Genomic DNA, 13,527 nt, shown 5'->3' on the forward strand with positions numbered 1-13,527 from the left:
AATCCCAAACTTGGCCCACAGGCCATATTATAATAGATTCAGTTTGGGAGTCTAAAAAGTGCATGAAGTGGGCAACTGTGTAAGATTCTACAAAGATATAAGTCGTTTAATTCGCAGAATATCTAACATATCGCAGTGTTAGGATACAAAATGGTTGCATGATTCAACATTAAATATAATGTCATAAGCTGCATTTGCAAAACATGTTTTTAGGAACAAAGCTCCATGTAATGTTGACACACTGCAAATGAATGAATGGGGCTTAAATGGGGGATACTGTATATATATATACATGCAGTTGTATGTGCAGTAATATGAAGAGTTATGCAGATACAGTAGCACCATGATGTATAAAGCAGAAGAGCCGTAAGCCTGAATCTCCCAGTCCACATTCCCACTCCCTGTTAGAGAGATGTTGAAAAGCCGAATGCCTGTGGGGACTAAGGAAGTTACAACCTTGAAGGTTGTAGGTCTTGAACACCAGGAAAGAATTTTAAATATCTTTATAGCCTGAGTAATTACTTTCATGTCATATGTACAGTATATGATATGTCTGTATAACTATCCTATGTTTACACCAGTATTTATAAGTATGCTTGTCTTTCATCAGGCAAATTTTGATACCAACTTTGAGGATAGAAATGCTTTTGTGACCGGCATCGCCCGATACATCGAACAGGCCACAGTCCATTCTAGCATGGTGAGTAGAAAGCGGCGTTTCTGTCATACCGCATTATTCAGCGCAGATCATGTGACCATGGCAGCTGCATGTTAAAAAGCGCAGCATCTGATGCACGCACAAAGCAGCTTTCATTTCAACTCTCTTTGAAGGCTTTACCCAACTGAGAATGTGAACAGAATCATTTACTCTCTCATTCCCAACTAGACAGTGATAGATAAAAAAAAACACTAACATACATGGCTTCTGGTACCCTCAGTACAGAAATTATATTATGCAACTTATGTGATATGCTTATATTATGTGCTTGTCACAAATTAGGGACTTTTCCAGCTTATACTTGCTAGATTGTAGGGCTAAAAAAATAAATTATTTTGCGAGCATTTTACAATGAAAAAAAAAGTGCATTAATAAATGAAGAAAATTTTTATTGTTGACAAATTGATATGTATTAAAACATTTCAGGACATGCTATTTTAGGAAAATAATCAACTTTATGGTGGTAACGCTACCTTGGTATTGTTGTGCAAGTGCAGTCTGCTCATAGCATTACATCCTGGGTGCATTGAGTGTGAAGTTAGAACATTTTGTGGTATATGCAATCAGCATTGTCACTCTTGTGAGAAATATACAGACAACCTTCACCCACTAAGACTATTTTTAAAAGCAGAAGCAGACCCATTATGTTTGGTTATGCCATGGTGGTTAAAAATTTGTATGCATTTGGATTGCTAAGAGTGAGCAAGGTACCTGTACAGGAGGCTTTCTAATGTAGGTTGAGAGTGTATGCTGTCATGTGTGCTTTGTTTATGGTACATATATACGACCGTGTGTGATATGCTGCAGCTTCCTCCTTTCTCTCTAGAATGAAATGCTGGAGGAGGGACATGAATATGCTGTCATGCTGTACACATGGAGAAGCTGCTCGAGGGCCATTCCACAGGTACACTTATGAAGCATGGTACATGGGATCAAATCAATTTAGTTTAACACTCAGAACAAAGATATATTTAATTTAACAGAATTCTCTTTATTTTCAAGTGGCATCTAGATGTGGAAAAAAATTATTCATTAACACATCAAGATTCTTTTGTGTGGCAATTTGTGTATCGCCACACTAACTACAAAATATATTTTTTTAAATTAGTTTTTTATTTTAGATAGCTTTGCATTTGAGTAACTAAAATGTGCAATGCCGCTCTTGTGTAATTGTACAGGTAGTGTGCTCTAACTTATTTACACATTGGCAGGCAGCACAGCATCCTATCCTGTGTGTTAGGTTGTGCTACCTGTGCTAAGATGTTTGGAATTATACAAAATTCAAAATATATATCAAATTGTGATATTTTTACAATTTTGATACTAAAAAAATCACAATACAAATAGAATCGGCACATAGGTATCGTGATAATATCGTATAGGCTGGTCCCTGGTGATTCCTATCCCTAGTGATATCATATGACAGTTTCTTGCAACTCATTAGCATGTGGATACAACTTCCTAATATTTACCTAAACTCAACCCAAATATTATTTATATGGTTAAGGGTCAAGTAACAAGTGAATGTAGAAAGGTAACAAGATTTGCAGAGAGGTAGTAACTCCGGTAAATCAGAAATAAAATAAAATGTTACATTTTTATTAACCATATCCCAGCACATCTACAGTACATGCACAAATTTTGGCTATAGTTTCAGTAATGAAAATATCACAATGCAGTTAAAAACATGTTATGATAAACAGAATATGCAGCTCACCTCTCATATCTTCTGGTCCGAATCGTCCGTTCTTTTGTCACGTGACAGAATTGAGTGGTTCTTCTCATGAGTCTTCTAGTCCGAGTTTGTTCGTTCTTTTCCTTTAGATAACAACGTTGTAATACTCTGTTTGCTGTTTATTTTGTTAATGAAAATTTAACTGCATAGTATCTAATATATATAATTATTTCATTTCCTGCTGACCTCCTGGGATTTTAACCACCATAGTCTCTGAGGTTTACACACAATGGTGCAAAATAGCAAAAACCTCCTGTATAGATGATTTGCACGTTATAACGCCTTGTTGATTAGAGACGTCGGAGGAGAAAGATAAGACTGGTCTGAGCTGACATCAAGTCTATAGTAACTCAAATAAGCAATCTGTGCAGTCGTGGTGAGCAGAAAAGCATCTCAAAACACATAGAGAATGCATCAGGTTTTAGTAGTGTCAGGCATGAACCAGAATCCGAGCAATCTTGTGCATATACTCACATAAACTGGAGATATTATAACCTGTTGCAACTAATACTTTAAAAATAAAACGTAATGTTTAAAAGAGGACGTAAAGGTTTATTTGCCTCATAATGCATACCTTCCTGTGACGTTTAGGTGAAATGTAATGAACAACCCAACAGAGTAGAGATCTATGAGAAGACTGTGGAGGTGCTGGAACCTGAAGTCAACAAGCTCATGAAGTTCATGTACTTCCAGGTATGAATGGAATTATATTAGCAGTTATTTGTTTTAATACTTGCTTCATTTTAGTCCTGGAGTCCTGAAGGATCGTTGTGCAGCTCGGTGTGTGGGGTTTCTTGTGGGTCAGAATGGTAACATTTATGTTTCCCTGATCTAGCGTAAGGCAATTGAGCGCTTTTGCAGTGAGGTAAAGCGCCTGTGTCACGCTGAGCGCAGGAAAGACTTTGTGTCCGAGGCTTACCTGCTCACCCTGGGCAAATTCATCAACATGTTCGCTGTTCTGGACGAGCTCAAGAACATGAAGTGCAGTGTCAAGAATGACCACTCTGCTTACAAAAGGTATGAATGAACCCATCTTCCGTTAAATGATTATTAGATTTAGCGATATAATTACTGTACTTTTGGGCCGTTCAGTTTCCTGTGTAACGGTTTTATTTCTGCAGAGCTGCTCAGTTCCTTAGGAAAATGGCTGATCCACAGTCTATCCAAGAATCCCAAAACCTTTCCATGTTCTTGGCCAATCACAACAGAATCACACAGGTACAGATGACTTTCACATTTGTAGAATTTTGCACATCATTTAATCACATGTTGTAATTTTCTAGCTCTGATAGGTGGACCTCTAGTCAGGCTGAATGTCCTAAAGCTTTATACATGTACAATATAGTACTAATTGCATTACAGAACTGCTACTGGCGAAACTGGCAACATTACATTAAAAAATCTGCCAAAGGTGATGTCTTACTTTATGTCACAATCTGTTTGCTCTACAGTGTCTGCATCAGCAGCTGGAGGTGATCCCTGGCTATGAGGAGCTCCTGGCAGACATTGTGAACATCTGTGTGGACTACTATGAGAATAAGATGTACTTGACACCCAGTGAGAAACACATGCTGCTCAAGGTGACCTTCCTACACATCATCTTCTGATCCTTGGCCTTTGTGGTCCTTCAGTCTTGTGGGTAAAAAGCTGCAGATTACATGTTTGTGATTTCGCTGTGCCTGACAGGTGATGGGGTTTGGGCTTTACCTGATGGATGGAAACGTCAGCAACATCTATAAGCTGGATGCCAAGAAGAGAATAAATCTTAGCAAAATCGACAAGTTCTTCAAGGTTGGCGGAATTCGCTTTAAATATACAGTATACATTATGTACTTTATGTATATGTCTTTTGAGGTAGAATGTGTTAAAGTGATGTATGTGTTAATCTGTTGAAATGCCTCCATAGCTCCAGGTCGTGCCGCTGTTTGGTGACATGCAGATCGAGCTGTCACGGTATATTGAAACAAGCGCACACTATGAGGAGAACAAGTCAAAGTAAGGTCAAAATTTTGGAAAAGTTATATCATACTCATTATAATCAAAGTAAAATAAATGTTTTAGGTCTCCCAAGGGGTTGAGGTTTTAATTCATTTTTCAGCTGGATTGGTACAGTGGTACTGTACCTCAATTCTGTTTCACACCTTTTGAGGAAGTGCATTTTCTTAGACACCTCTATGTTTTTAATCTTATCTAACATTTCACACCCATTTCCAGGCTTCCCCACCTGCATTTCTGACAAACAAAATAATAAGAAATGTACATCCTTAATATTCATATCAGTATAAATGCTGAAACACTTCTAAGAGGTGTAGAAAGCTAGGTTACGCCTTAGTGGTAAGCCACTAACTGCTAACAGCTAACCTAGCCCTTCATAAGGGCTTACTAGGTTTGTCTTAAGCGGTTAGTCCTTGAATGTTTATTTAACACTTTAGCACATAAGTATTAACGCCCAGGCCAAAACAAAAATGCAAAAAGAATTAACATCATGTTTCTCACGTTTATATGTGTTCATGCAGAGGAGAGGCCAACAGTACATAAATGTCAAAATATTATTGGAAAGTGGATTTTACATAATAGGTCCCCTTTAAATGGAGCAAGATTAAATAAATCCTACATTCCATTGATCCTTAATGGTTTGGCAGTTGACTCACTTACTCACTCACTCTCTCATCGTCTATACCGCTTAGTCCTGTAGGTCGCGGGGGGTCTGGAACCTATCCCAGGGGACTTAGGGCACGAGGTGGGGTACACCCTGGACACGGTGCCAATCCATCGCAGGGCACACATAAACACACACTACGGGCAATTTTAAAACGCCAGTTAACCTAACCTACATTTCTTTGAACTGTGGGAGGAAACCGGAGTACCCGGAGGAAACCAAGTACAGGGAGAACATGCAAACTCCATGCACACAGAGACGGGAATCGAACCTGGCTGGCAATCGAACCCGGACCTTGTGACTCATTTAGGAAAATAAAAATGATTAGTGTGTGCACAAGCATGGTAAGCATATCAGTGCTGAAAACATTATTCGGAGAAGTGTTAATATAATAACCTACTTCTAAGTTGTTATACCTTATCTATTTAAGACACATTTATCACTTCATCTATTTAAGACATGTACTGTATTAGCAAGAGTGTACACCAATAACATTAACATTACCTACAACATTATCAATTATATATTAGCAAACTGGTGACAGGATCATGGGCACCCAAGGCTCATCTTTGTGTGACGAGGGGGAGGCCAGCCTGTCTGGATTCGATCCCACAGAAAAGCCAATGAAACACAGCACACCTAGAAAAAGTTATTGCTGGCTAGGAAAGAAAGGTATCAGAACCGTGTATGGGGCTTAGCAGGCAAATAGTTTAAGGTTGTTAATCTGGCCTACAAATTCCTCAGACCTCAAACCATATGAGCATCCATGGGATACACCAGACCAACTAGATCCACAGAGGCACTTAAAGGATCCGCTGCTAGTAGGCTGGTTCCAGACACCGCAGAACTTCCAGAGGTCTTATGGAGTCACAAGGGGAACCTATTGGCATATTGTTTTAAGATTTATTGTTATGACTGATCCGTGTATAATGCTGTTTATTTTAGCAGTAGCTTGTGATTCAAGGATGTTAGGGACAGATAGGTTTTCATGTTTCCTCTTGATGCTTATTTTTGAATCTTCTTAATTGGTCATTTTACTCCCCAGGTGGACTTGCACCCAGAGCAGCATTAGTCCCCAGTATAACCTGTGTGAACAGATGGTTCAGATCCGGGATGACCACATCCGCTTCATCTCCGAGCTGGCACGTTACAGTAATAGTGAGGTGGTCACAGGCTCTGGGTTAGACAGCCAGAAATCTGATGAAGAGTACAGGGAGCTGTTTGACCTGGCACTCCGAGGTTTGCAGCTCCTCTCCAAGTGGAGCACTCATGTCATGGAGGTGGTAAGTATGTGTTTGTGTGTGTGTGTGTGAATGCAGGACTTAAATCGTAGATAATACAGTTGCATTTCTTTTGTTTAGGATTTTTCTCTCTGCTATTATTAGTCACTTTTTTTCTATGTTTCACTTCCTGTTCCAGTACTCATGGAAACTTGTGCACCCCACTGATAAGTTTTGCAATAAGGACTGTCCTGGCACTGCTGAAGAGTATGAGCGTGCTACACGATATAACTATACCAGCGAGGAGAAATTTGCCTTGGTGGAAGTGATCGCCATGATCAAAGGCCTGCAGGTGCTGATGGGCCGCATGGAGAGCGTCTTCAACCAGGCCATCAGGAACACGATCTATTCTGCGCTGCAGGACTTTGCCCAGGTCACGCTGAGAGAGCCGCTAAGGCAGGCTGTGCGCAAGAAAAAAAACGTCCTAATCAGGTAAGATCTTTAAAAATATCATGATGTTATGGCTGTAAAAAAATGGGACTATGAGGTTAAACTCAACTTTTTCATACAAAGTTTCTTAATTTTAGTGAACATTTGACCCATTTGACACCCATATAAAAAAATTATTTTGTACACAATGTGTTTTACTTTATTGTGAAAATGATCTCAGAAAAATGTATTAAAACTTGTTATGGCTGTGTAATAAATTAAACTTAATGATGATGTGTATGTATACTGGAAATGTCACATCTTCAATTAGTATTGGACTTATAGTTGGCGTTCTTGTATATTAACTAATGATGTGAATTAGAGCTGTGCGATTAAACCGATTATGCAATTCACTCGATTTTTTGTTGGTCGATTTTGTTCATTGAATCACTTTTCAATTCAGTATAAATTCACACTAGTCTAAAATATATGAATTCATTAATAATATACCACAGCTATTGCAGGAAATACAAGTTGCAAAATACTTGCAAAATACTCTCATTTTGCAAGATTATTGCTTTTTTTTTGTTTCTGGGTTAATGGTACAATACTGCTGTCTTTTGGACTGGAGTGTAAAGCAGATGGCCGCTTTGTACAAGACATTAGATTATATATAAACAAACAACAATGCAATTTACATAGCATTTCCTTGTTTTTTAAATACCTCCAAACCTTTAATAAATACATCTTATCAGACAATAAATATCGGTATATTAGTGTCGCATCAAATTAAAGACCATCAGATTGCAGCAACAGCTCGAACTACAGTATGATTCTCAGCACTACCAGGAATATAAAGGTGGCAAGGAAGCACAATCAGTTAGATGTTAATACATCCACAATGAAGAATGCAGTGCATTAGTTCAACATGCTTGCTAATTTATTTTAGTAACTGATTGAGAGTAGGACTTTCATCACCATGGTTGCAGCATTTCCATCTTTCTCTCTGCAGTGTTCTACAGGCCATTCGGAAGACCATCTGTGACTGGGAGGGAGGCAGGGAGCCGCCCAATGACCCTTGTCTAAGGGGAGAGAAGGACCCCAAAGGAGGTTTCGATATCAAAGTGCCGCGCCGTGCTGTCGGCCCCTCAAGCACTCAAGTCAGTTACACTAAAGATTCTCTTTTCACATATCCATTGCTTATGGATGGCATAACAGCTCTTTAGAAGTTCCCTAAAATTATTTTAAAACATTTTGTCTCCTGACAGCTATACATGGTGCGAACTATGCTTGAGTCTCTGATCGCTGACAAGAGCGGCTCTAAGAAGACACTGCGCAGCAGCCTGGACGGCCCAATAGTTCAGGCCATAGAGGACTTCCATAAGCACTCCTTCTTCTACACCCATCTCCTTAACTTCAGTGGTGAGGAATCACCTTTGTGATATTAAAAAACCCCCACAATATTTAAAGCAGTTATTCAGGCTCCTGAATAGCATTTTTTAAATTTAGATCCTCCTTACATTACACTGTAATGCATAATATTAATAATAAAATGTTTGCTGAATAACCGTCATGAAACAGCACATGTCAAATTTTAATTCTCAGAGGCCCTTCAGCAGTGCTGTGACCTGTCACAGCTGTGGTTCAGAGAGTTCTTCCTGGAGCTCACCATGGGTCGTCGCATCCAGTTCCCTATTGAGATGTCTATGCCCTGGATCCTCACTGATCATATTCTGGAGACCAAAGAACCCTCCATGATGGAGTAAGTCCTGCAAACAATTATACACTTCTGCATCTCGTCTTATGCCTATAAATTGCGTCATAGTAGCATTGGCAGAGATCCTTGTCCTTTATTATATGTCATATAGAAACATAATTATAAGTATGTTTAGAGGGAAATGTATTGACTTTTAGAATGCGTGGATCGAAATATACAAAAAAGGTTCATAGTTTTAACAAATGTCCAGTTTGTGTAGATAAAGGTAGAAACCCTTCTCAAGTTAGCTACAGTATTTGGAGAAAGTCTATATAAAACTGAGGCATTAATTATACTTTTTTTATGAATTTTCTGCATATTTTAATGCATATTCATTATTTTTTTCCAGATATGTGTTGTATCCTTTGGACCTTTATAATGACAGCGGGTATTACGCTCTAACCAAGTTCAAGAAGCAGTTCCTTTATGATGAGATAGAGGCTGAGGTAATGTCTTAAATTTTAATAATGAAGGCATTTCAACATATTTTTTTTTCAGATGCTGTAATTATTTAACAATGATTTTGCTTCTTTGTATAGGTGAACCTGTGTTTTGATCAGTTTGTATACAAATTGGCTGATCAAATATTCGCCTATTATAAAGCAATGGCTGGAAGGTAAGCAATCATGATACCACATTTATCTGTTTATTTAACAATTAATTTAATGTTGAATGTTTTTGATTAAGCGTTAAACCCTGAATACGTAAATGTGTTTGTCTCAGCGTTCTCTTGGACAAACGCTTCCGGGCAGAATGTAAGAACTATGGTGTGATTATCCCTTATCCTCCCTCAAACCGCTATGAGACACTGCTAAAACAGAGACATGTGCAGGTAAAGCCTACCTTTTTACACAGGTGTTGAACATCTCTATCTTTTTAGCGTTTGTCTTAATACTTTATATTTAAATTCAAGTTCTTGTTCTTTTGGCATTAAAGTAAAGTTTCACTGAATGAGACTTAATAATAATATTACTAAACAAGCGGGACCTCACACACAGTGCTTGGGCCCTAATAATAACATAATGAATTATTATCTTCCTTCCTGTGCACTTGTTCACAGCTCCTGGGTCGTTCCATTGACCTGAACAGGCTGATCACCCAGAGGATCTCAGCGGCCATGTACAAATCCCTGGACCACGCCATCAGCCGCTTCGAGAGTGAAGACCTCACGTCTATAGTGGTAAAAGCAACGCACTAAATAAACAGTGTGTTTCTCATGGTGTTTTGTGAAAGCACGAATATGATTCCCCTCCATACTTTGCGTGTATGTATTTTACAGGAGCTCGAGTGGTTGCTGGAAATAAACCGACTGACTCATCGGCTGTTGTCCAAAAACATGACCCTGGACAGTTTCGACGCCATGTTCCGTGAGGCCAACCACAACGTGTCTGCTCCTTATGGCCGCATCACACTGCACGTCTTCTGGGAGCTTAACTTCGACTTCTTACCAAACTACTGCTACAACGGCTCCACCAACAGGTCTGTACAGATTCCCTGCAGATCAAAAACGATATGTGAATGTATCATTTGTAATTTCTTGTTCATCATGTTTTTACTCTCTGGGGCAGATTTGTGCGCACAGCAATTCCTTTTACCCAAGAGCCTCAGCGAGATAAGCCTGCCAACGTTCAGCCTTACTACCTGTATGGCTCTAAGGTATGTTTCAGCACTGTCATTCATGTATGAACATTAATTTATGCAAAGTGCTTTTGTATGATTCAATACCTTAAGACCCCTAGCTCCACCTTTACACTGTTTAAAAAAAAATCTGTCATTTTACCAGCTGTAGAGTGAATAAATACTCTCTAATTAAGATTTCATTATACTGTAAGTACAGCATGATCTCTCCTGAACAAAGCTGGATAAGTGTTTCGGAATGACAGATGTAGCTTCAGTGATGCTTTTGTTTCCACACGAGTTCTGAGTCATGGTGTGGTGTGTTGATATTTTTTTCACATTTTTATGTGTACATGTTTGTATACACTTCCCTTTTAAGCTAGTTTAAAAAGCCCCACATATCAACAGAGTATCATATCACAACATTGTAGATGTTGCACATATCATCTGTTTTAATATGAAGATGAGATAAAATAAGATTAAATTCCCTATTTCTTTGTTGGTCATAAAGCATTTCTTTGCCATAATGGTCTATAACCCAATGTGAGATTTTATCGCCCAATAACAGTAGTCGAGGCTTTTTATATGTGTATATGTAATATATACTGTACTTTTTTTTTTTTTTTACAAAACTGTTTACAATATTGATCATGATGTCTCAATGCTCTGCTTAATTCGCATCACTTTATTTTTAAAGTTAGACCTCAAGTTTAAAAATCTGCTGATAAACTCAATACAGAAGCTAAAGCTCACAATATGTTCTTAATCCACTTGCTAGTGTTACTGCTGGATTTGCAAGGAAGTGTACATTTTAAATGCTTAATATCTGAGATATGGGACAGAGCAGTCTAGAGCCATTGTGAAGTTATAGCTGCATCAAACTTATTGTTTAGTGTTTAATCCAGGAATATACCATAAAAAAAAAATTATGGAAAAAGTCATCGATCTGTTTAATTAATAGTATTGCACTAATGCAAGGATTCTCCATCCTTTCTTACCCACTCCATTAATTACTTAATCAATTTGAAAAATAAAGGCATTGGTGGCTCATTGGTAGGTTTTTATTACCAGCCATGATAAAGCCTGGGTTCAGTTACTGGCCACTGGATGGAGTGTATCCTTAGTCCCGGTGCTAAACTCAGATATAAATAAGAGGGTTGACCAGGAAGGGCATCCAACCAAAAACCTGCCAAATCTAATGTGTCAATATGATGTTCCACAGTGCCGTCTCTTTAAATGGAAAAATAATGTAAATAAAATTTATTTTAAAAATATTTATATAAACCATACTGTTTTTTAAATAACATCTCAATATAGCAAAACTGCTACAAACCTATGCTTAAGGAACCATAAATGTCATTAGTTTTTTAATGCATCTTTGCTTTTTTAGCATTTTTTGGCATATTTTATAACATTTTCACATGTGCACAATACTGTGCTGTACTGTATATACTATACATTTTGCATAGTCTTTTTCATTTAAAATAAAACTCTTCACCATGGCATGTGCTGTTTGAGGAGATTGTCTGTAAAATAGTGTTTTTGTCTTTTTTACAGCCTCTCAACATCGCGTACTCCCACATCTACAGCTCCTACAGGAACTTCGTGGGTCCCCCGCATTTCAAAACCATCTGTCGTCTCCTTGGCTACCAGGGCATCGCTGTAGTCATGGAGGAACTGCTGAAAATAGTCAAGAGCTTGGTAGCGATCATTTCACAGGCTCTGGATATATAATACAGGATATCATTCTGTATCTGTTTATAAGCAGTATATCATCATCTGTTTTTAACTAGTGTTATTTCGGTGTGTCTCCCTCTGTACTGTTCAGCTCCAGGGCACCATCCTTCAGTATGTGAAGACTCTGATAGAGGTGATGCCTAAGATATGCCGTTTGCCTCGCCACGAGTATGGATCACCAGGTAAGGGCTCATTGTCTCAGATTACAGCTCGTCATATTTTGCTTAAAGGAAATCCATGTTAATGACATCCAACAGACTGCTTCAGTCCTTTGAATATCCTGAAGATCGCAGGCGACTTACACTAAAGACTCTGTAGTAGTTTTAAGAGTACTGTCTTGTTTCGTTGTCAGTTCTTAATGGTAATTACGAGTTGTGCATTTTCCAGGTATCCTGGAGTTTTTTCACCACCAGCTCAAGGATATAATCGAATACGCCGAGCTGAAGACTGACGTGTTTCAAAGTCTAAGAGAGGTCGGCAATGCAATCCTCTTCTGCCTCCTGATTGAACAAGCTCTGGTAGGAAAATGCAGTACACGTTCTTTCATTTTTACTTTCATTTTTTTTTTGTTTCTTAGCTTTAAAGCTACAATGTGTAAAATATGGAAATATTATATTTATATTAATATAGTTTTATTTTAAATATTATATACAATTTTTATGTAAATGTAGGTTTTATGTAAATCTCTTGTGTATAACCGTGGACTTTCTACAGTATAATATTTACAAGTTCATTATTATTCCTCTCTCAGCTCTGTCGTTTCATCTTACTACTTTTTTTTCTTTCTCTTTAACTTTCCCTGTCTTCCTCAGACTTGTTAAATATGCTGTACAATCTGTTAAATACATTTTCTTTCAAGCATTACTTTCACAAAAAAAAGTTTGTGTGTGTGTGTGCGGGTGAGAGAGAGAGAGAGAGAGATTCTTACAGATTTGTAGGAGACTGAAATTCTTGACAGTTCTTAGCGAGTACTTGTTTCTGTCAGAGAATTTTACCTGTTAGTGAGTTTTCACAAGTACTTTAAACTACTCTGAATAAAAGTGATATTCACAGCCTACAGGACCTACCGATCCTGTACAGTATTTTTTCCTATGTTTAAAGCTAAAAATCAGTATTCTCTCCTAAAACATTGTATACAATTGTCACCCTGGACAGTGTGTACAATGATTAGTGTGTGTGTGTGTGTGTGTGTGTGTGTGTGTGTGTGTGTACTGTGTGAATGCCAATAATGTGTCAGTAGAAGATAGTGCTGCCATCTGCCTCTAAAATGCAACTTTATTTCTCATTACACGCTGGCAACAACCAAAGGTGGTAAGGAATTAGGTCTTAACTCATGTATCAAATCCACACAAAGACCAATAGCACACCGTCTCTGGTCGCTGTCGCTTTCTTTCATTTGACATATTCTTTCTGGGGTCCTGTTCTGCCATGGATTCAAAGATCACAGTGTCTGGACAACAGTCTAAGCGAAGTTTGTTCCGTGTCATTAAAAAAAAAAGTGAAGAGTTACAAAATTTGTGGATGCTTGGGTTAATAAAATACAAAGGGATGAGGTAATGCCATGCTCACACAATAAAAGAGATTTAACAGCTATAGATTAACAGCTGGTACATGATGTATAATGTAGGTAAACATGGTATTTGACATTTTCAGAGT

At 38.1% G+C, this 13,527-nt stretch overlaps 1 protein-coding gene across 1 annotated transcript in view; it reads left to right on the plus strand.

The window, feature by feature from the left end:
* Window positions 1–13,527, plus strand: part of cyfip2 (cytoplasmic FMR1 interacting protein 2) — a 40,597-nt gene that overhangs the window by 18,113 nt on the left and 8,957 nt on the right. The window contains exons 3-24 of the mRNA XM_053505536.1: window positions 611–700; window positions 1,545–1,622; window positions 3,045–3,146; window positions 3,289–3,470; window positions 3,575–3,671; window positions 3,905–4,033; window positions 4,140–4,244; window positions 4,360–4,448; window positions 6,158–6,395; window positions 6,532–6,824; window positions 7,774–7,921; window positions 8,030–8,183; window positions 8,367–8,523; window positions 8,867–8,963; window positions 9,057–9,133; window positions 9,241–9,349; window positions 9,578–9,697; window positions 9,797–9,996; window positions 10,086–10,173; window positions 11,692–11,835; window positions 11,963–12,053; window positions 12,259–12,389. Coding sequence (XP_053361511.1) covers window positions 611–700; window positions 1,545–1,622; window positions 3,045–3,146; window positions 3,289–3,470; window positions 3,575–3,671; window positions 3,905–4,033; window positions 4,140–4,244; window positions 4,360–4,448; window positions 6,158–6,395; window positions 6,532–6,824; window positions 7,774–7,921; window positions 8,030–8,183; window positions 8,367–8,523; window positions 8,867–8,963; window positions 9,057–9,133; window positions 9,241–9,349; window positions 9,578–9,697; window positions 9,797–9,996; window positions 10,086–10,173; window positions 11,692–11,835; window positions 11,963–12,053; window positions 12,259–12,389 — 2,919 coding nt within the window. The remainder of the gene's footprint in view (window positions 1–610; window positions 701–1,544; window positions 1,623–3,044; window positions 3,147–3,288; window positions 3,471–3,574; window positions 3,672–3,904; window positions 4,034–4,139; window positions 4,245–4,359; window positions 4,449–6,157; window positions 6,396–6,531; window positions 6,825–7,773; window positions 7,922–8,029; window positions 8,184–8,366; window positions 8,524–8,866; window positions 8,964–9,056; window positions 9,134–9,240; window positions 9,350–9,577; window positions 9,698–9,796; window positions 9,997–10,085; window positions 10,174–11,691; window positions 11,836–11,962; window positions 12,054–12,258; window positions 12,390–13,527) is intronic.

This window comes from Clarias gariepinus, chromosome 10 (assembly GCF_024256425.1).
Source record: "Clarias gariepinus isolate MV-2021 ecotype Netherlands chromosome 10, CGAR_prim_01v2, whole genome shotgun sequence".
NCBI lineage: Eukaryota > Metazoa > Chordata > Actinopteri > Siluriformes > Clariidae > Clarias > Clarias gariepinus.